This window comes from Microchirus variegatus (assembly GCF_963457635.1).
Source record: "Microchirus variegatus genome assembly, chromosome: 5".
In the NCBI taxonomy this organism is placed as follows: domain Eukaryota; kingdom Metazoa; phylum Chordata; class Actinopteri; order Pleuronectiformes; family Soleidae; genus Microchirus; species Microchirus variegatus.
This window is the reverse complement of record NC_139806.1, coordinates 14,833,870-14,853,787: the sequence shown is the minus strand read 5'-3', so window position 1 is coordinate 14,853,787 and position 19,918 is coordinate 14,833,870. Positions and strand designations below refer to the sequence as shown.

At 41.7% G+C, this 19,918-nt stretch overlaps 2 protein-coding genes across 11 annotated transcripts in view; one reads left to right on the top strand and one right to left on the bottom strand.

Moving 5' to 3' along the window:
- Positions 1-671: 671 nt before the first annotated feature.
- Positions 672-4,978, top strand: prkab2 (protein kinase, AMP-activated, beta 2 non-catalytic subunit). The gene is made up of 8 exons (XM_083889445.1): positions 672-944; positions 1,646-1,825; positions 1,968-2,125; positions 2,237-2,330; positions 2,422-2,536; positions 2,926-3,059; positions 3,153-3,221; positions 3,321-4,978. Exons 2-8 carry the CDS (start codon positions 1,667-1,669, stop codon positions 3,396-3,398), a joined length of 807 nt encoding a protein of 268 aa, XP_083745571.1. The 5' UTR covers positions 672-944; positions 1,646-1,666; the 3' UTR covers positions 3,399-4,978.
- Positions 4,979-5,666: 688 nt separating this feature from the next.
- LOC310927606 (myomegalin-like) overlaps positions 5,667-19,918 on the bottom strand; it is a 38,904-nt gene continuing 24,652 nt past the window's right edge. For 4 of the 10 annotated variants that reach the window (XM_083889948.1, XM_083889949.1, XM_083889940.1 and 1 more), the window contains 25 exons: positions 19,725-19,894; positions 19,349-19,601; positions 18,883-19,087; positions 18,689-18,805; positions 18,343-18,605; positions 18,039-18,253; positions 17,804-17,921; positions 17,353-17,470; positions 17,125-17,179; positions 15,407-15,660; positions 15,202-15,318; positions 14,925-15,086; positions 14,132-14,392; positions 13,899-14,030; positions 13,699-13,815; positions 13,046-13,235; positions 12,839-12,960; positions 11,897-12,124; positions 11,661-11,762; positions 11,250-11,470; positions 11,018-11,161; positions 10,800-10,938; positions 10,618-10,664; positions 10,364-10,418; positions 5,667-8,918 (listed from right to left, as the gene is read on the bottom strand). In XM_083889948.1, the coding sequence (XP_083746074.1) occupies positions 8,788-8,918; positions 10,364-10,418; positions 10,618-10,664; positions 10,800-10,938; positions 11,018-11,161; positions 11,250-11,470; positions 11,661-11,762; positions 11,897-12,124; positions 12,839-12,960; positions 13,046-13,235; positions 13,699-13,815; positions 13,899-14,030; positions 14,132-14,392; positions 14,925-15,086; positions 15,202-15,318; positions 15,407-15,660; positions 17,125-17,179; positions 17,353-17,470; positions 17,804-17,921; positions 18,039-18,253; positions 18,343-18,605; positions 18,689-18,805; positions 18,883-19,087; positions 19,349-19,601; positions 19,725-19,894 (3,936 nt within the window). In that variant the 3' untranslated portion in view covers positions 5,667-8,787. The remainder of the gene's footprint in view (positions 8,919-10,363; positions 10,419-10,617; positions 10,665-10,799; positions 10,939-11,017; positions 11,162-11,249; positions 11,471-11,660; positions 11,763-11,896; positions 12,125-12,838; positions 12,961-13,045; positions 13,236-13,698; positions 13,816-13,898; positions 14,031-14,131; positions 14,393-14,924; positions 15,087-15,201; positions 15,319-15,406; positions 15,661-17,124; positions 17,180-17,352; positions 17,471-17,803; positions 17,922-18,038; positions 18,254-18,342; positions 18,606-18,688; positions 18,806-18,882; positions 19,088-19,348; positions 19,602-19,724; positions 19,895-19,918) is intronic. The other 6 variants (XM_083889943.1, XM_083889941.1, XM_083889945.1 and 3 more) reach the window with 5 other exon arrangements.

Here is a 19,918-nt window from a genome sequence, read left to right as displayed (position 1 = left end):
GTATTTTTGTTCTCGAATTATGTTTGTTTTTCTTTCTTTCCTTCCCTTTCCTACTATATAGTTTATCCAAAGCAGAAGCAGGTAAAATGACAATATGGGCTTCAATAGAAACTCTGAAATAACATAATACACCCTAAATACCCTAATAAATGAATGTAATTAAGCAGATAACTAGAGTACAGCATGAAGGCATAACAGGTCGCAGAGGTTGTTGCCTACTCAAAAACAAGAAGACAATATGTTTTTATTTATATCTGTGTTCTGTAATGATTTTCCTCCCAAATACTACCAGAAGAAGGCTGCGTACTTCTGTTACACGTACCACAGTTTGAGAACCATGGCTCTAGAATATTTTGGATTTGTATACTACTTTTGATTTGAAAAGGTGAGACATCTGTTTTATTTTCCTCCATATTGAAATCTGAATTCCCTATTTCCTGCAACTTTTCCAATAGGACATTAAAATTCATTAAAGGCAACGGTACATTTAATGAAGGTAGATCAAAGGTCTCAGTATATCTGTTTTGCATGTTTTGTGAGGATATCAGGGCCTTTTGTTGTTTCTGTTTTAGTTTGTCCTTCTGGCCATTGAGGTAAAATTATCCTTTTTGTCCTTACTGCGCACCGTAGTTAGAGCACGGCGGTGGTGTTGCAGCGGTTGTTGACGCCAGCAGGAGGATTGTCTCATAGTTTGTTCCTGCGCTGCTGATAATAAGCTCCGGAGTAAAATAACAGTCACAACTGCCGGGTTCGTCCACTCTGTCTATGTTTACACGGTGATTACCTTTGGTTTCCGTCGCTTTGTCTTAGTCTACGCCGACGCTGCAAACAAAATATTTAGTTTGTTGTCTGTCAGAAAGTGACAGCTAGCGGCTAGTTTAGCTAGCAGCTAAAAATAGTCAACAGCGGGTGGACACAGCTGAGCAGCCCGCGGGGACACAGTGGTAGGTTACTGATAACATGCTTGCTCTGTACTGCAATGTGTGTTTCAGTGTGTTAAGTTAAGCTTATCGAAACAGTTAATATATGTTTATTATGTTTTGCAACTCTTAGTATGACTGTGAACGCCTTGTTGTGGTTTGGTGTGATTTGTTCTGGCAAGTCCATGTTCACAGTTTCCAGACCAGACAGCCACATCTGTCTGTCTCATCTGTTAATAAGCTTTTGTTTTTAGCCTGTTTGGGAAACCGTTTAGCCTAGTCTGTGAACTGGACTGCTGCTCATTGTGTTTGTAATTGATATATCTTGAAATTCCAATCAATCAAGAATATGTGTTACACAGTTTGACAATAGCTTGAAATGTGTAGCACAAATGTGTTGTTATCAGTGTCATAGTTTAGCAGGTGTAAAATGACTACACCGGTGTATTGACAGATACTCCAGTTTGAAAAGTGTTATTGTGCAATCCCTATTACCCTGTCAATGTTGGCGTCATCATATTAGTTATGTAATTTAATATCAACAGTATATATGTAGTTACCACATTTTGGACAGCCCCTGATTTTCCCTGTCTTGTGATGTCATTCCATCTTGTAATATTGTACATAATAGCAATATGATCACATTGATTTGTTACTAAAAACTAGGGATATTATGCATTAAATGTTTCCCTGATAGTTCACAGTTTGTCTTTTCTTTTCATTAGCACTTCAAATAGTGAAGCATAATGGGAAACACAAGTGACCGAGTGTCCAGTGATCGCCATGGAGCCAAAGCCCATCGCTCGGACAGCAGCGGCAGTCAGAAAGAACAGGAACCCAGCAACAAGATGATGGACAGCACAGATGACCCCAACATCTTCAACACACACGGGTCTGAATCCAAGGTAGTGCTCAAAGAGAAACATGGATTATAATGGAGAATTATTATTATATTATAATTATTTTCTTTAAGAACACGTGTCAAGTTCAATACAGTTAGTTATGTTTGATGTTTTTTTTGTATTTGTAATGAATTGATTGTTTCAGGTATCGGGAGAGAAGGAATTCACTCCAGATCTGGATGACCTGGTGAAGATTGGTCCTCAGGCTCGGCCCACTGTGATCCGATGGGCAGGTGGAGGAAAGGAGGTCTACATAGCTGGTTCCTTTAATAGCTGGGGCACGAAGATACCGCTAAATAAGAGGTAAACTGGGTGGTTTTAGTTGCAGATGTCAGTACATTCTCACTTTCACTGCCACATATGACTGGTGATGGACTTTTCATCGTCTGTCTTGTTGTTTTCCTCTCTTCAAAGCCACAATGATTTTGTAGCGATCCTGGACCTTCCTGAAGGAGAGCACCAGTACAAGTTTTTTGTTGATGGGCAGTGGGTCCATGATCCCTCAGAGGTACATCATCATCATCATCATCTCAAATTATTCTAAATAATAATTATGAAATGCTCTACCATGAACTTTGGCAACATTTAATCTTTTGCAGCCAGTGGTAACCAGTCAGCTCGGCACCATCAACAACCTGATCCAAGTGAAGAAGTCTGACTTTGAGGTGTTTGACGCTCTGCAGGTGGATTCTCTGGATAGCTCAGACACATCAGGTCAGTGTGCATCGAGACTGTTTCTACTGGTTCTGATGATTCTAATGATGTTTAATCAGGGAAGTTTAATGTTTTAAGACACACAAACAAACATGGATGGTTTGGCCGTCCCTGAACATTCACACACTGGTTTTGTTCAAATGTTATTAGGGTGACAAATGTTGATTGTGAAATAATTGAAATGCTGCTGGCTTTGTGATGAAACAAGCGTGTGACCAGATTTAAACCAGCCGAAGAGATTTGCTTTGTGAGTCTGAAACCTTGCTAGTTGCTGGCTTTGCTTTTCACTTGGCCAGATTAGATTATCAACTTATTTGTACTGAGCATTGGAACACTTTTAAACTTTTGTCAGCAGTGTGATTGTGTGTGTGTGTGTACTGTGTTCACAGATCTGTCCAGCTCTCCTCCAGGTCCATACGGACAGGAACAGTATGTGTGCAGACCTGAGGAGCATTTCAAAGCCCCGCCCATCCTCCCGCCTCACCTCCTTCAAGTCATACTCAACAAAGATACAAATATATCCGTCAGTGTCTAGGCTTTGATTTAATTTGTCTCTGTTGCTGCTTATCATGTTTTGATTTTATTGTAACCTTTTCTTTTACGTTTTACTTCCTAGTGTGATCCTGCTCTGCTGCCTGAGCCAAACCACGTCATGCTAAATCACCTCTATGCTCTCTCAATAAAGGTAGGATCATTAGAAATAACTGAAATACTACTGTTATTTCCCTAAAGGGGATTTTTATCTCACTAACCTGCCTGTATGTTTGTCTTTCTCTGTGTGTAGGATGGAGTGATGGTGCTGAGTGCGACTCACAGATACAAGAAGAAATATGTCACTTCTCTGCTTTATAAGCCCATCTAAAAATCAACATGGGTGCACCACGGTGCTTTTAGAGAGCAGTCTTGTTTGTATTCTGCTGTTTTTCTTTTTATATAATCACATTTAGCCAAATCTTGCACTGAGACAAGTTTACAGGTGAGCTTTAGGCCTCTAGCCGTGGCTTTCTTGCTACATTGGACCTATGTGTTTGTGTGGTGTCCATACTGTGACATGAAAACCATACTGTGGCTTTTACCTGTGATTACTACACACGGATAAGGGACTCAAATCACTGTGTGCATTTGATTGTTTGCTGCACCACGTGATTTCCCTGCATGCTTTGGTGTGTAAAGATTGGGTGAATATCTTTGTCATGTGCCATCTTGGGAAGCAGAAGGATCAGTAATTTATCCTTTTCAGGAATGATCTCATCATTATGTGAGGGCTTTTGAGTGTTTCTGGTGTGGATCAACAGTTGGACTTGAACGTGTTTTTTTTTATATCGCAAGCCCTAACACTGAAACTCTGTTTGCTGGAAAGTTGGTGCAGAATCACAGAATGACTTTGTTAGGTGCCCAGTCATGTTCAAGCCAGTGAAGGGAGCAGCAGACTTGGCTTTGCTTGAATATGAAGTGCAATAATGCTGTGGAAGGAAAGTACTGAAGCAGAAGCTGGTATTAGCAGGCATTGACTTTCTGTTCATGTAATGGTAACTATGTATGGGTACATCCCTATTTTAAAAGGAAAAACTTGCTTTCAAAATATTGAAGAGTGAAAGGTTGAAGTTTAGTCCTATTGCCTCGATCTTGGCATTTTGCGAGCACTTTACCATCCTGTGAGCAGGAGTGTTGACAAAAGCTTCTAACTATGTAGAAAGGCAAGTCTTTCTCTGGACTATAGGGCCCATTTTTTTGCTTTCTCTTTACTCTAGATATGGTGAACTCGACAGTGATTTAATGTGTTTATCAAATAGAAATGTACTGTATGTTACATGTGTCGTCACATTTAGATGCATGGATCTCCAAGCTGTTTCAAGTTACTGCTTTGCATGTGTTGAATGTCCTGCAATGTTCAAAGAAATGGCACTCTCTGCGGTTCACGTGCAGAAGCAGCTTGACCACTCGCACCTCAAAACAGGGCTATGAGTATGAATATCGCCATGATTTTAAACATTACATAAAGTTTGTTCACATTGCGTGTGCTTTTTATACATAGGTCATCTGTATTTTGAATTACAGTCTTTAAAAGTCGTTTTTGTCCTGTAAGTTGTATCATTAATCGTCTGCACTTACACTACAGCATAAATCCGCAGTTAACTTAACTGTACAGAGAGATATTAAGTGACTCCATGAGAGTGAAAGTATTTTGTGAATGCTTAAAATTATAAAGGTTTTTTTTAGACAGATATAAGAAGGGGGTCTGGACTAATGCCATGGCAGTGGTTATGTAGGGCTACAACCAAAACTTGAATTTTACAACTGTTTCATGAATGTTTTAATAGTCTTTGGAGAACCAGTGTGAACATCCACTTTGCATAGTTTTACTTGTATGCAAATAAAGAGAGGACAAAGCTGGTCCTAACTTCTGTGTTTGTCTTTCTGTCTCGTGTAAGAATTCACACGCCGTGGTTTGTATAGTTTTAGTTAGTATATTATGTGTAATGCTAATACATGTATGTAAAAAAAAAAAGTAGAAGAATACTTTACATGTCAACTGTATAGATTTAAAATAAATTACCTTTTCTTGAAAGTCTCAGGACTAAGTCTTTGAATTGCGTTGTAAAGCCTCATACACATACACACAGCACCATTAAGGCTGTTTCTTCATTAAAGGTGCAGTATGTAAGAATTCATAATGTCTAATGATAAGTCAGCAGAATATAACAAACGTTCTGCTCAGCCTACTACTGGTTGTTCTTTATTTGCTTTAGGGAGTTGCTTCTTCCAAATATAATATCATTAGCCTAATAGCATAATTGCTGCACCAATAGCAATAGCATAATTGCTGTACCAATAGCAATAGCGTAATTGCTATTAGGCTAATTGAAATTAATTTTAATCTTCGTAATCGTGATATCTGCCTAATGTGCTTGCTAAAAAATTTGTTTTTTCTTGTTTTCCGAAAACATTCAAACATGACTTAGGCAACTATGCTATTAGGCTAACGATATGCTAATATGTACTATATGGGGCATGGTTGTTTTTTTTTATGTCAAAAAGTTTAGAAAAGTGCTCTATAGATTATTATTATATTATGAATTATAAAGTTATAAATTCAAAGCAATTCAAATCAACACAAATAAACCACACATGTTTTCAACGGTTTTATTCCATCTTTTCCAAACTCTTTTAACTGATAACTACCCGTGCCAACACAACACACTCTTAACTGTCGTCAGAGACAAGATCGATATGAGTCCTGCATCGGCTTTCTACTTCATTATACGTACAATCAGAAACAAAGCTGCACCAATCAAATAGCGGTATATACAAACGCAACTCAGGACCAACAATACGCGGTATACAAACTGCCGTTTAATTCGACCTCTCACTAATTCCCTTCTTAATAAATAGCAATAAGGCTTTGTTTACGCTATAAAAAGGTGCTTTGTGGATTCACCACTCCAGTCTTTTCATAATTTCGTCATTGGCTTTTTCCTTACAGCAGACAAGTCTTCAAAACTTTTCCTTTAATGTCTTCAATTTAGAAAGGAAATATCAAACTTTTTACCTGTATTGAAATACTTTTGGCTTTTTCTTTTTTTCTTTCAACAACTCGAGCACAAATAAAACCTAATTTGGCAGATCTCCGGTAGACGAGCGCTACCACAGAGAGCAGACTGAAGAAGCTCTCGGGCGAAATGTGAAGGCAAGCGAAAAAACTACTCGTTGTCGATGGACAATGACGGAGTTCCCCATCGATGTGACTAACTGATTCAAAGGGACACAATCCTCTAATGTACATTGCATATAATTCAAAACATTGCAGGGAGTGAATGTCGCAAACATACTTGTAATACGATGATGTTTAACATCAAAATGAAGTATATAAAGCTATTGCACAGCTACCCAGATAATCAACTTTGCAAAAAGCAAATGTTGGATGTTTTTTTTTTTCTTAACAAACGCACACACACACACGCGCGCTCACACACACACACACAAGAATAAGCAGGTTATTTACAGCATGAAATGGCAAATGTACAGCAAGAGAAAAAGTAAATGTGAAACAGAACTGATGAATTATAGAACAATGATCATACCAGTGCCCTGCCAAAGTTTGTGTCATCTATCAGAACTTTATAACCTATATTGCCATTGCCATGGGAATGTTAAAGACGGCCTGAACCAAAAGATATAACATGACCACTGTAGCATATAATGCCGTGCAAAAATACGCACCGTTTTTGTTTGTTTTTTTTGGTCCAAAAAAAAAAGGAGAATGAAGTCTAACGGTTACCGTCTCTGTGTTTCTCAATCCTCGTCGACACAATGCATCTTTGCATTTGTCTCTTTTTGTCTCGTTTGTCAATCGCATGGTCAAAGGCAAGTCAAAGCGAAATAAAGAGTTTCGACTTCAAAACTTTGGCGAGTATTGGCAATCCCCTGTTCCATAGCTCAGTTTTGACCGTTTTGTCAGTCTTTGTCATGCATCGACACTCCAGAGAAAAAAAAAAGGTACAATCGTATATAACACTCACTGAAGTCATAACATTATCATTATGAGTGTGATTAATAATCCAGTGTCAGGCAAAGAAATAATAATAATATCCTGGTGCAGCATGATTATTCAAGAAACATTATTATTGCACATGCTCGTATGAGAACTCCTACAGAGGAGCTTGAATACGCGTGTTTAGCCTGGTTCCACTTGAGCACTTTTTCTCTCTCTTTTCTTTTGATGTATTGCAGTGCACACATCCAGCTTTAGAAATAACACTTGATCAAACAGAAGCTGGCTTTAAGAACGTGACTGATCCAAATCGCACGTCTTCAGTTTTCACAACTACAACCAAAAAAAAAACCCCACATTAATAGCTAAAAAGGGAGGCGTGTAACTCAAGTGGAACTTTCTTCCGGCGTCTATCTTCACTCTCGGCTGATGGCTTACATATCGTTCAAAAGCTTCCTCCACAAATACAGACATATAGCACACACATTCCTCCACTGTGTCACAGTGACAACACTGTGGGCGTGGTTTTTTTCTTTGCATTGCATTGGCAAAAAAGAAAGAAAGAAGATGTCCTTGTTCATGAGAGTGCCACAAGAGGTAAACATTTGTGTGGCAGTCAAAGTTGAGTGTGTCTTGTCTTTGAGTGAGCTTTGATTGATCTCACACACACACACACACACATAGACGTGTGTGTGTGTGTACGTGTGTGCAGAATTCTATCCCACAAGCCTTTTTAAACATGCATGAACATCTGCTCCGTCCACAGGTTTCTCAGAGGAGAGGATGCTCGTGTAGACTGATCTGAGGGCAGACAGTAGAGAAACTTTGGATTTGATGCCAATTCCGTTCATTTTAAGGATACGCTACCGTTCAAAAGTTTGGGGTCACTTAGAAATGTCCTTATTTTTGAAGGAAAAGCACTTTTCTTTCAATGAATATAACATTAAATGAATCAGAAATACACTCTATACATTGTTAATGTGGTAAACGACTATTCTAGCTGCAAACGTCTGGTTTTTAATGGAATATGTACATAGGTGTATAGAGGCCCATTTCCAGTGTTCTAATGGTACATTGTGTTTGCTAATCACGTTAGAAGGCTATTGGATGATTAGAAAACACTTGTGCAATTATGTTAGCACATCTGAAAACAGTTTTGCTGGTTCTTTGACGAAAGGGAATAAAAATCATTATTTCTAATCTTGTCATTGTCTCTATATTTTCTATTCATTTTGCAACTCTTTTGATGAATAAAAGTGTGACTGGAAAACACAAAAAAATTGTATAGGTGACCACCAAACTTTTGAACGCTAGTGTACATTTTGAGTTATTTGATAGAAAATCTTTGAATTTCAGACCTCGGGTCTCCACTGACACCAGATTAAGGAAAAGACCAAAATCTGGTCTGAGATCAGCACGTAAGAGCATCTTCCACCAGCTCCATCAGAAGGACACACGACACCGAATCCATCGGGAGAACATTTCAAACACCTTCTTCTGTCACACACAAGGCAAACTGCTGACGACGTCACTCAAAGACAAAAACACGGATGGGTGTAGGAGGGAGGGAGTGAGGGAGCGAGGGGATTCTGCTAAGGCTCAAGTAAAGTAAACTTCACACCAGAGGAGAGAAGGGTGGACACACTCTCATGGCAGCTGTTGAGGGCCGTGGGCTGGGCGCGGGGTGTTAGATGGGTCTTGGCTGTTTGAGCATAGAGGTCAGAGGTGGTAGCATTGAGGCTGGTTTCTCGAATAAAGTCTAGAGCAGACATTGGCTGTTGCGCTTCCTCGTCGCCGGTCGCTGATTGGCTGCAGCTCCGGAAGCGGCGCTGGTTGTCAGGACAGTGCGATCAGCAGGCCACTCCCCGGAAGCAACTCCTGGCTCCTCAGCTTCAGTGAGGGACAAAAGAAGAGAGGAACACACACACACACACGTCTACGTCACAGGTGTATTCAGAACAGAAGAGCAGGAACACTGACACACTGCTAGTGAGGTGAAATGTTAAAGGTGCATTTCAGCATTTTAGGAAATTCGCTTTTTTACTTTGTTTCAGAGTTGACAGTAATACTACTCTTGTCCACTAGAGATGAAGACATAGTTACACAATAATACATTTGTCCTTACTTTTCTTGGTTTTCTTTTATGATGTTTTGTGCTCAGCCTTCAAAGTGACTCAAGACAAAACACTTTGGCTCTGGTAAGATAAGTTTGGCCTGCTTCATATTTTAGTTGACATACTCATAGAAAGATGTTATGATTCTGGCTTGGAGTAAAAACACAAATATAACAGGGAGTATATAAGTAAAAAACTTACTTTTACTGTTTTACTTTTATAAATATGGAAGTCTGCAACCTGTTCTATTAATTTAATATAATTGAATTTACTTTAATTTAATGTTATTTTCTTCAATTCAATTCCATTTTATTGTCTCTACTCCAAAATGTATCAAAGAAACAATAGTAATGAAGCAATCTGATTTTATTCATTTGTACATTTTAATAATTTTAATTTAATTTAATTTAATTTAATTTAATTTAATTTAATTTAATTTAATTTAATTTAATTTAATTTACTTCAATTTGATTCAATGTAATTGTCTCTACCCTAAAATGTATCTTTTTATATTTTTTAAATAAGTAGCACAACTGTTTAATTCCATTTAATAAAGTTTCCAAAAGGCAACCATTTGCAGATGAAAAGCTGGGAATGAGACGTTAGAGAATAAGCAGTGGCGTTAGTCTATCACACACACGCACGCGCGGGCGCACACACACACACACACACACTGTCTGTGTGCTGTGTATCTTGTGGTGGAAACTTAGACGTTTACGACATCAACAAAATCCCAAGACTGCATGAAGCTGTCACACACATTTGTGCGATTCTGTTATAGTGTACACACACACACACACACACACACACACGGAAACTATGCATAGCGTGGAGGTCACTGTTGGGTGTCTCGACACTCGAAATAGACTCAAAGTTAACACTTAGGTGCAGTGTTGTCTTATATATGTAGATATGGGTGTTTTCTTTGTGTACGCCCCTGAAAACATGCATTCAGTTACAACATACGACAATAAACTGTTAAATCAGGATGGAGTTCGCTGTTGGATGTGATCATGAAGCGGTGAAGTGAGCATGAGTCGACAAAACCAACTCCACACTGAGGTAAAAGCTGCCCCAGACTACAGAAAGGTACTTTAAAACTTGTAGTGTAGCCAGAGGAAATAGGCTAATACTGATATTAAATCAATGCAGTTCTTTGCAAAGAGCGTCTGGGACAACGTCTACCTATGAACAAAAGGCCACGTGATGTCAGACAGTTACCAGCATGAGGAGAGGAGGAGGACGAGCTTAGAGAGGAAAGTCTCTGCTCATTCTTCTGGGGGTTTAAAGAGGAGAGGAAAGGAGAGGAGAATGGAGGAACGAGAGAGACAAAAAATCCAAAAGTGATGAATTTACCTTACAAATACGAATACTTAAGGATGTTTAGGACAACAACAAGAAGGGACACGTTACTGATTTACGGCCATACTGTGACCTGTGGGATATTCTATCTCAGATAAGTGAGACTCACTTACCTCTAAATTTGTCCTGGCTTTCTTAAGGACATCACGAGTCCTTGACACTGCAAACGGTGAGACATAGATTTATTGCGGCATGATTCAAAAACAACATCTGAACATTAGATATAAGTTCTACACATAGATTGTTTGTTTGTGTGTTTTACTCTTGTCCTTTGTATATTTCTGCAGACACTTACACTGATTAACTATGAAGTGCTCCATGCTCTCCTTGGTGCGGCTGGTGCTCCTCAGTCTTTGAATCGTCCCTTTTAGGACCTCATCCTGCTCTGATATACGCAGTTTCAGGGACAAGATTTCCTCCTGCATACACTGCTCCTACACACACACACACACACACAACATGTTTATAGCTATTGCAAGTTCAGCTCAATGACAAACATCATTGTTTCCAAACCTTCTTAAGGTTTTGCATGGTGAGATCATTGCTGGGCAGCGCTGCCCTCCAGAACATCTTCAGCAGAGACATGGACTCCTCCAGGATCTGCCTCAGAGTCCTGGTACTGGACAGCAGACTCTTCACACACCCAGAGTCCACAACCTGCGTCAAGAGCTCAGTTAGATGTTTGTGCTCTGCAGTTATCACGTCATGATGTGTCAAAAAGTTTCTTTGGCCCTCAGTCTCTCACCATTTCACCACTGTGCTTCTCATTGGCGTCCAGCAGAGTTGGGCCCAGGCAGGCCTGCAGGGTCGTCTCCATGCGTTGGACGAGGCTCCGCCCCTCGAGGACTTGCTGTTGCAGAGCGCTGAAATCATCCACATGGCCGATGGCGTGGCGGCCATTACGGTTTGCAAAAGATCCATCGGGGGCCTCCCCCTCGAGCTCACAGTGAGGGTCCAGAGAGTCTACTGGAGGAAAAAAGTGGACTTTAAAACGACATTGTTGGCATTGTAAGAAATAACGTTATGCAGTTCAGAAGCAAAATGACAAAAAAAGCACAGTAGAATCACAACGACGAGTTCATTAGTTACAAGCGATGTCTCACGATAAACCAGCACAGTGGAGGCATATTAAGCTGTAGTCATGCACAGTTCACACCATTAGCAGTGCTATGGCTGTCGTCCAGGTCTGAGAAGGGAGGACCAGGCGATCCACAGTTAAACAGACCAATGTCCCTGACTGGTGGAGACGGAGCTGGGTCTGTGGAGCACACACACATACACAAACCAGGCTTGGACACAGTGCAAAACCACACCACAGCACACTGAAGCCTCACAATCAGTTTGTGTTTATGCTACGTTTGGGTCGCACCCATTTTTTTTTTTTTGCCTTACCGTGGAGCAGCTGTCGTCTGTAGAAGTTTTCCCTTTGAGGGCTGGCAGTGAGGGCAGAGAGGGACGGGGACCGAGGAGAGCCGACACCCAGCTTCTGCTCCAGCTGCTTGTGGAGCTCCAGTTGTTTGAGAGCGCTGTTCTCCTGGACACTGGTTTGCAGCTGCGCCCGGAGACTCCTCACCTCTCCGAGCAGCTCGCCCAGCTCCACTGGCTCACCGCACATGTAGCCTAGAGACAAAAATATGCACAACACACGTTGACCCCATTTCACTCCCTCCAACCACTGGTTTGCATTCAACACCAGCTCAACTGCTTGTTGTTCTAATGAGCAAATCACAGGGCAGCAATGTAATGATGACATGGTGAAGATGACCAGGGAAGAAAGATGATTTAAGTGACTCTTGCATGTGGCATGGTTGTATTTCAGAAACTGCTGATCTACTGGGAGGTTGTTGCAAAACCATGTCTAGGGTTCACAGAGAATAATCCAAAAAAAGAGAGAGAATATCCAATGAGCAACCATTCTCTGGGCAAAAATGCTGTTGCTGTTGATGCCAGAGGTCAGAGGAGAATGGCTAGACTGGTTCAAAACAACAGAAATAGTAATAATAATAATAATAATAAAAAAAAATAGGAGAATCTGACCAAAGCATTGTGCTTGCAGAAAGCTAAGGGTATTTTATCTGGCTTTGGATTCTACCTTCCCAGATGTTACATTAAATTGGCTAAAGAACTTTTATTGTCCTGTTCAACACGTCAATATGAATATTGTTTGTGTTTGTGTGCTTTGCAGAAGATCTGCCACAGTGTCATTCTTTATACTACCACAAGATGGTGCTAAAGTAACATTTGACAAAAGAATCCTTTGAATTCAATGTGTTTCATATTTAAAAATGGTTTAATATCTACCATAGCTTGTGTACAGTATAAATAAATTCTTACCTTTGTTGGCCTTTGCACTGAAACACACTCGATCGTAGACCTGCAGTTCACTCTGCAGGGAGTGGATGAGCTCTCTGCCCTCACACAGCTGCTGCTGCAGTAGCGACACCTCATGTTGGAGCCTGAGGATGAACATAAATGAAAATATTGTTCAACATATACTGTGACTATACTGCACGCTGAAATGCTGAAGACGAACACACCGACCTGTTGGTTCTCTCCTGACTGGCCTGTCTCTCCTGCCTTAACGTGTGGATCTGCTCTCCCTGCTCCTGCCTGTAACTCTGAAGCCGCCGCAGCTCCTCTTTCCACTGCTGGGCCTCCAGCTCTGCTTGTTTCAGGCGAGCCTGTGCCGTAAACACAGCCTCCCGCAACTGTGCGACCTCCTCACAAGTGTCTGAGGGGAGAGAAAGTGAATTAACGTATATACACTACCGTTTAAAAGTTTGGTGTCACTTAGAAATGTCATTATTTTTTGAACGAAAAGCCCTTTTTTCAATGAATATAATATTAAATGAATCAGAAACACACTCTATACATTGTTAATGTGGTAAACGACTATTCTAGCTGCAAACGTCTGGTTTTTAATGGGATATGTACATAGGTGTTTAGAGGCCCATTTCCAGTGTTCTAATGGTACATTGTGTTTGCTAATGGCATTAGAAGGCTATTGGATGATTAGAAAACCCTTGAAAACCCTTGTGCAATGATGTTATCACAGCTGAAAACAGTTTTGCTGGTTCTTTGACCAAAGCGAAGTTTGAAGGGCAAAATTATTATATGTTTTTGAGCTTTGGGGTGGTAGTTTACTGTGTATATGAAGAAGAGTGGCCTTTTCAGTTGGCTTTCAGACAGCGTACCTGTGCTAGCCTGCAAGCGTGACTGCAGGGCCAGGTTTTCTTGCTTAAGGACTCTGATCTCGTTGGACAGTTGAGTGACTGAATCCAGTCCCTGTATGTAGATGTTTGTTGGTGCCCCTGAAAAAAACAAAACATACACACGCTTTTATATTATTTCTTCAAGAGACACCGGTGATCTTGTTTGGTGTTTCTCAACTGACCTCCACCATGCCCACCATGAGCAAGTCTCTCTTCCAGCTGCTGGCGGAGCCTCTCGTTAGTCCTGATGGACTCTTCCAGACGCTGACGGAGACACCTCACCTCCTGCAGGTGCTCCTCTATCACATTCACCCCTAAAGACAATGAGATGAAATTTAGCGTTGCCATTTCCAGTGATCATCTAGGGCAGGGGGGGGGGGGGTGGATTAAATAACACCGTACAGCGTTTTCACACCTGCATGGCTGCTTGGAGCTGGCTGGAGCCCAGATGATCCAGGATAGCTCCCTACTTGCTGAACCATGTTCTCCATGTCCCACAGCGTCCCGCCCGTCACTGGTCCTACGTCAGACTTGAGCGAGCGGTCCTCAGGGATGCCGCCCAGCTGGTACTGTTGAAAGGCATGATGGGACAGCAGGCTGTAGCTGGAGAGGTCATTGTGGCTGTGAGCGCCAGGTGAGAGAGGGAACGTGGCCTTGTCACTGGGAACTGCAAAGCCTGTTCATCATAAACACACACATACACATTTATATTAAACAAGTGTGTGTGAAATGACCAGAGAGGACTATGAGAAGATATTGATTAGAGCAGAAACAATTAATCGATACTAAATTAATAGTCAACTATTTTGATTAATCGGTTTGAAGCTTTTTTCATGATTAAAACAAGATTTCTGCTTGTTTCAGCTTCTTTAATGTGAACATTTTCTTCGTTTCTTTGCTCCATGTAACAAAGAAATCATTCAAACTGAATCATTTTGGTTTGTGGACAAAACAAGACATTCGAGAACATTTCCAATTTTGCGAACACTGATCAACATTTCTTTTTTTTTACATTTTATGGACCAAACAATTAATCGAGAAAATGTCAGATAATTAAAGATTATTCACACATTATATTGACATACAGCACCTTTGTGATATAGATATTGAAGAGAACGATGTGGTATATCATGATTGACTTATTGCCCAACCCTAAGTAGAGTTAAATTAAACAGATTTCACACGACACACTCTCCCTGAACCCTCACCCCTGTTCTGCTCATTCATCTGTCTGTACAGCGTGTCCAGCTCTGGGCGAACAGCGATCACGGACAAGGCCCTGGGCCGGGGGTCAGAAGTAACTTCTTTACCCCAGACGTCAGGGCCAGGAGGGACGGGGAAGAAGGAGGAAACGGGTTCACTGAAAAGGGCTGGAGGAGAATGACAGGAAGTGACAAATACAGAAACACTGAGGAAGAGGACGAAAAGAAAGTCTGATTTGATCAATTCTTTGATTCAAGTCATCGCCATCTGCGAGTGCCATACCTCGAGAGGCCTGACTGGTCAAAGTCACAGGGGCTGAGTAATGCATGTTGGGACAGCTGTTGGAGGACTTGAGAAGTCCGTGAGGAGGAGGAGGAGGAAGAAGGAAAGGTGGACGAACTAAAAGAGGGGAATGGAAGGTGAAAGGATAGAATAGGAAGCATCACACACACACACACACAGAGAAAGAATTAAGCTGCAACAATACCTTCTGGTTCTGATCCTTGTCTTGGCTGCTGCAGCCGCTGCTGCTCCTCCTCCTGAAACTCTCTGCCATCTAAGTCAGAGCACAGCTCCAGGTCTTCGTTGGTTCTGTACTCTTCGGACACCAACGAGGTCCTGTCCGATTGGTCGGTGGTCTCCGAGAGGGCGTGGCAGCTGGACGGGGTCTCGGGACGCTGCTGCAGCTTGGTGTGAAGCGACTCGATGATTTTATCTTTCTGCTGCAGCTCCTTACTCAGCCTGTAGGGGCACAACATGAGGACGAAACGTTACACTCGAGTCTGGTTATTAGTTATGACTGGTTTATAGTTAATATACATGATATGTTTAATTTGATAAGGACAAAATATCACCACTAAAGCAGTTTTTCTGAAAATGAAATAACTTGTCCATATACTTTTTTTATATATATAAAAAAAATATTTTCCACACATGAAATAAACTGAACACAAAAATCAGAGATTCAATCACATTGTTTCATTACTTTGTCATAAAAAAAAATGTTGACATAATATAAATGTAAAAATCTCAGAGTCTTTCCATTTCAGGAATCATTTTTGCTGCATTTGAATCTGCTAACATCTCACAAAGCCGCCTGTGTGAATGAAAGACATCTCTTACTGTTTCAGCTGCAGTATTAACTCTCTGTTTCTCTCCAACAGCATTCTAACAAAGGCCGCTTCTCTGGTTTGGCTTCGACTCACAGAAAAAGACCACAGAGAATCCCTGTACATGTGGCTGTTCTTAGAAAAAATAGATTTCCACAACGGGGCCATGCTCCCACCGCAGTATGAATCCTCAATGCATAACAAACAGAGCCGAGCACCAGGCCACTTCTTCTAAAAAAAAAAATCTCTCCTGGTTCTTTCCCCGAGATATATACAAAAACAATGTTATGATCCAACAGGAACAGTCTCACATTCAAGAGAGTGAGATACAACCAGGACAGGCTTCTTAAGCCTGGCTGCTGGGACACCTGTGAATCTGTCAAAGTAAAGCAACTTAACAGTTAATGCCTGTATGTGGATTAACAGTAACCCTGTGCCTCCTCTCTACATGTGAGAGGCTTCTCGCGTGCTGCAGAGCGTCACATGACAAAGTAAACTCATCAGTGGGTCAGAGCTCGGGCTCTGCAGAGATCAGCAGGTGATACCACAGTCTGGCATTTGTTCACGTGGTAAAGGGACTCATTTGTCAAATGACAAAGTGCAATAAGATCTATATAGAAGTTCATTTCATTCCCCATGTAAGATTTTTGTAAGATATTTTAAGACCTTATCGCCACTTGAAGCTGTAATCAGCAACACATATTTAAATTTAACAGTTTTAGTTTGCAATTAAATCTATACACTCTTAGAAATAAGGGTTCCAAAAGTGTCCTTCTGCAAGGGCTGAGGTTCTACCTGGAACCATTTGCTTCTGAAGAACCCTTTCCAGAAGAAAGGGTTTTTCAAGGGTTCTTGGTAACACTATTGGTTCCAGTAAGAACCATTTTGATCCAGAGAACCCTTTAAAACCCCTTTCCTGAATAAAGGGTTTTAAAAGGGTTCTAGGTGGAACCCTCCAAAAGGGTGCCTGCAGTCAAAATCTATGGACACAATTTAATACCTCATGATATCTCAATTAAGACTTTTCAATACTTTTTAAGGGCCTTTTTTTCCCCCAAAATTGATTTACACCCTGTACATGTATACTGTCACTCACCGCAAGGCAAGCAGCTCATGACCCATCTTTTCATCGTGGCTCTCTGCACAGTCACCTGGGTAACACAACACAACAAAACAGAGCAGAACAATCTTTAAAAAATATAAAAATAACTGACTATAAATAATAAAAAAAAATCTTTAGGTATTAAAAGCAAGACAAAAGCAATTTAAAACTGTCAGATATGAAGACTTTTTAAAAATGTTGTGGGTGAAGATGTTTCCTTACGTCCAGTGATCTTGGTGACCACTCTTTGTGCCAGCGCAGTGCTCTGTGCCAGCTGTTCTCTGAAGCTCTGACCCATGTAGTAATCAATGTCGTTCGCTCGCAGCAGCTCCTCGAAGGCCTGAAAGGTGCAGAGAGTTTGATTAACTACAAGAATAGTAGCCATAGATCGTCCTCTGGCCTATTATTGTGGTGGTGATGTATGGAAAATAGATCACATACTGGTCCTTGTGCAAGCCAACATGCAAGAATGTACTGTTTATATATATCGCTCCTGTTGTTTTGCTGTTGTTATATATGGAAAAATTGGTATTAACTTAACTTAATCATAAATGTATGTTTTTATTTTTCTATTTTGCTTTTATTATAATTACTAGAACCTTGAGTTTGACAAATAAAGTGAACTGATATCATTAAATGAAGAAGTCAGTTGATGCAGGATGGCTTGTGGCACCTTAGTGGTGTCACCCAGGTGCTGGGTGAGGATATGGCAGACTCCCTGTCCCTCTCTCATTCTCAGCCTCAGGTGGGACAGCTCACGAGCTTGTGCCTGGATCAGAGAGTTGTACTTCCTGTAAAAGGAAGGGAAAGCATTTAAAGGGACACAAGGAAGACTAATATGAACACTAGATAATGTAAAGAGAGATTACAGAGGCACCAAAGGTAACAATCTGTCTGTGTCCACTTACCCAGGCCAAGTAGCACATTTCCCCTCTTCTGCTTGACCCTTTCCCTCCAGCCCAGGGCTTTTTAGTTGTGCCTCCAGTGATGTGACTCTTGCCATCAGTTCTTCAAGCTCCTTTCTGGGTTTGGACCCAGAGCGAATCGCCTGTGAGTCAGACATCCAGCCTTCATCTTCTTCAGCACCACTGGGGGCAGGTGATGTCTCAAAGGCCCAGTTTACCTTCGATAGTGAGTATGAGTTTCGTGAAGAAGTCGAGTAACATTACTGTTAATCCAGAGATACAAAGCAGTAAATTGACGCTGCATTACCTTGCGAGGCGTGCGCTCCAGACTAGAGGCATAGTCGCTGGTGGCGGACAGGGAGCGGACGCGGAGCTGCAGCCCACGGATCACTTTGTGGCAGCGTGTCAGCTGTGAGCGCAGATCGAGGACAAGATGCTGGAGAGAGGCGTCATCGCCCACTTCATAGTCTCCTCTGTTACTGCCGCTCTTAGCGGAGTACCAGCTGCTGCCCACACCGTCATAGTCCTGCTGATGGGACAGTGACGTGCACATCTCCAGATCATCAAACTCTGTAGGAGGAAGATATTATTGTTGTGTGATTAGTAGTTGCATTTAACATGAGTAACATAAAGTTATCATCTCCATTTGTTACCTGGACTGCTGGTGTCTTCTCTTTCAGCCTCATTCTCACTGCGACCACATGTCTCATATCCCAGATCCTGAAGATCCACCTGCACCTGTTTACTGGCTTGCTGGACTGACGTCTCTGCTGTGAAGAGACATTATTGGTTATGTTTTGTACAATTTGTGTGTGTTTCTTCACACTTGTTTTTGCCAGTGACTCACTGAGCAGATCTCTGTAGTCCTTGAGTTGTTCGGCCTGAGCGTGGACTGTGGCCTCAGACACCATCAGCCTCTCCTGCAGCTCTCTGTTCTCCTGGTGGCTCAGAGCCAGATCAGAGCGTAGGTGAGTCGCCTGCTCGCGGAGGCCCTCGTCGATATCCTGCCACGGTGCTCCCACTTCACTCCTGTTACCAGCAGGCTCCGCCTCCTGCGAGAGTGTTGTGTTTGCAAAGATCACATGTCACAGGAATGCAATTTCCATCACTTAAACACACAGGGGTTCATGTTTTCATTTGCATCACAGTGAGCACGATGCCAACTGACGTCCCTTTATATCCACGAGTTATATAAATAACAACATGACTAACACATGCACATATTAAAGATACGTTAATTAATCATTTCAATGAATTGTATCACAAACTGTGATCTACGTTATTTAATTCATATTTCAGTGTGTACGTGGTACCTTCTCAATCTGCTGTGCGTGATGATGGGACGTCTGTGTGTCCAGGTCCAGAGAGCAAGGCCTTGTACACTGTCTCTTCCATCGCTGAGGTGCTTCCTCTTCCTCCTCCTCCTCCTCCTCCTCCTCAATATCCTCCTCCTCTTCCCAGGTGAGACTCCTGAGATTCTTCTCTGTGTTTGTCCTCAGGACTCCAGCTCGTTCCTGGCTTTCTTTCAAAGCCTGGTTCTCCTCCTGCAGGTTCTGCAGCGCACTCCTGCGAGACATGAAGCCACTCCGACGTTAGTATGAAGGAGACGTCAGGTGCAAGAAGATCAGAAGACAGAGACAACAGTTAGAATATACAGTTTCCTCCAGAGTCTCCAGCACAAACATGCACCTCATCTGGGCCACTGATGTGAAGCCATCTCTCTCCAGGTGTGACCTTATTTCCTCAAGCTGGCCTTCTAGCATCCTCCTTGCTTCCTCAAGCTGCTTTACATCAGCTCTCTGGGACAAAACTCCCCTCACCAGCTCTGCAGCCACACCTTCACATGACTTCTCAGACACCTAAAAAAAAAAGTCAGAGCCTTT

Bases quoted from the DNA above. Each gene is read 5' to 3' on its own strand.
- prkab2 (XM_083889445.1), top strand. From the start codon at position 1,667: ATGGGAAACACAAGTGACCGAGTGTCCAGTGATCGCCATGGAGCCAAA. The intron at 1,826-1,967 runs GTAGTGCTCAAA...TGATTGTTTCAG, and splicing joins CACACGGGTCTGAATCCAAG to GTATCGGGAGAGAAGGAATT. The intron at 3,060-3,152 runs GTCAGTGTCTAG...TTTACTTCCTAG, and splicing joins ACAAAGATACAAATATATCC to TGTGATCCTGCTCTGCTGCC.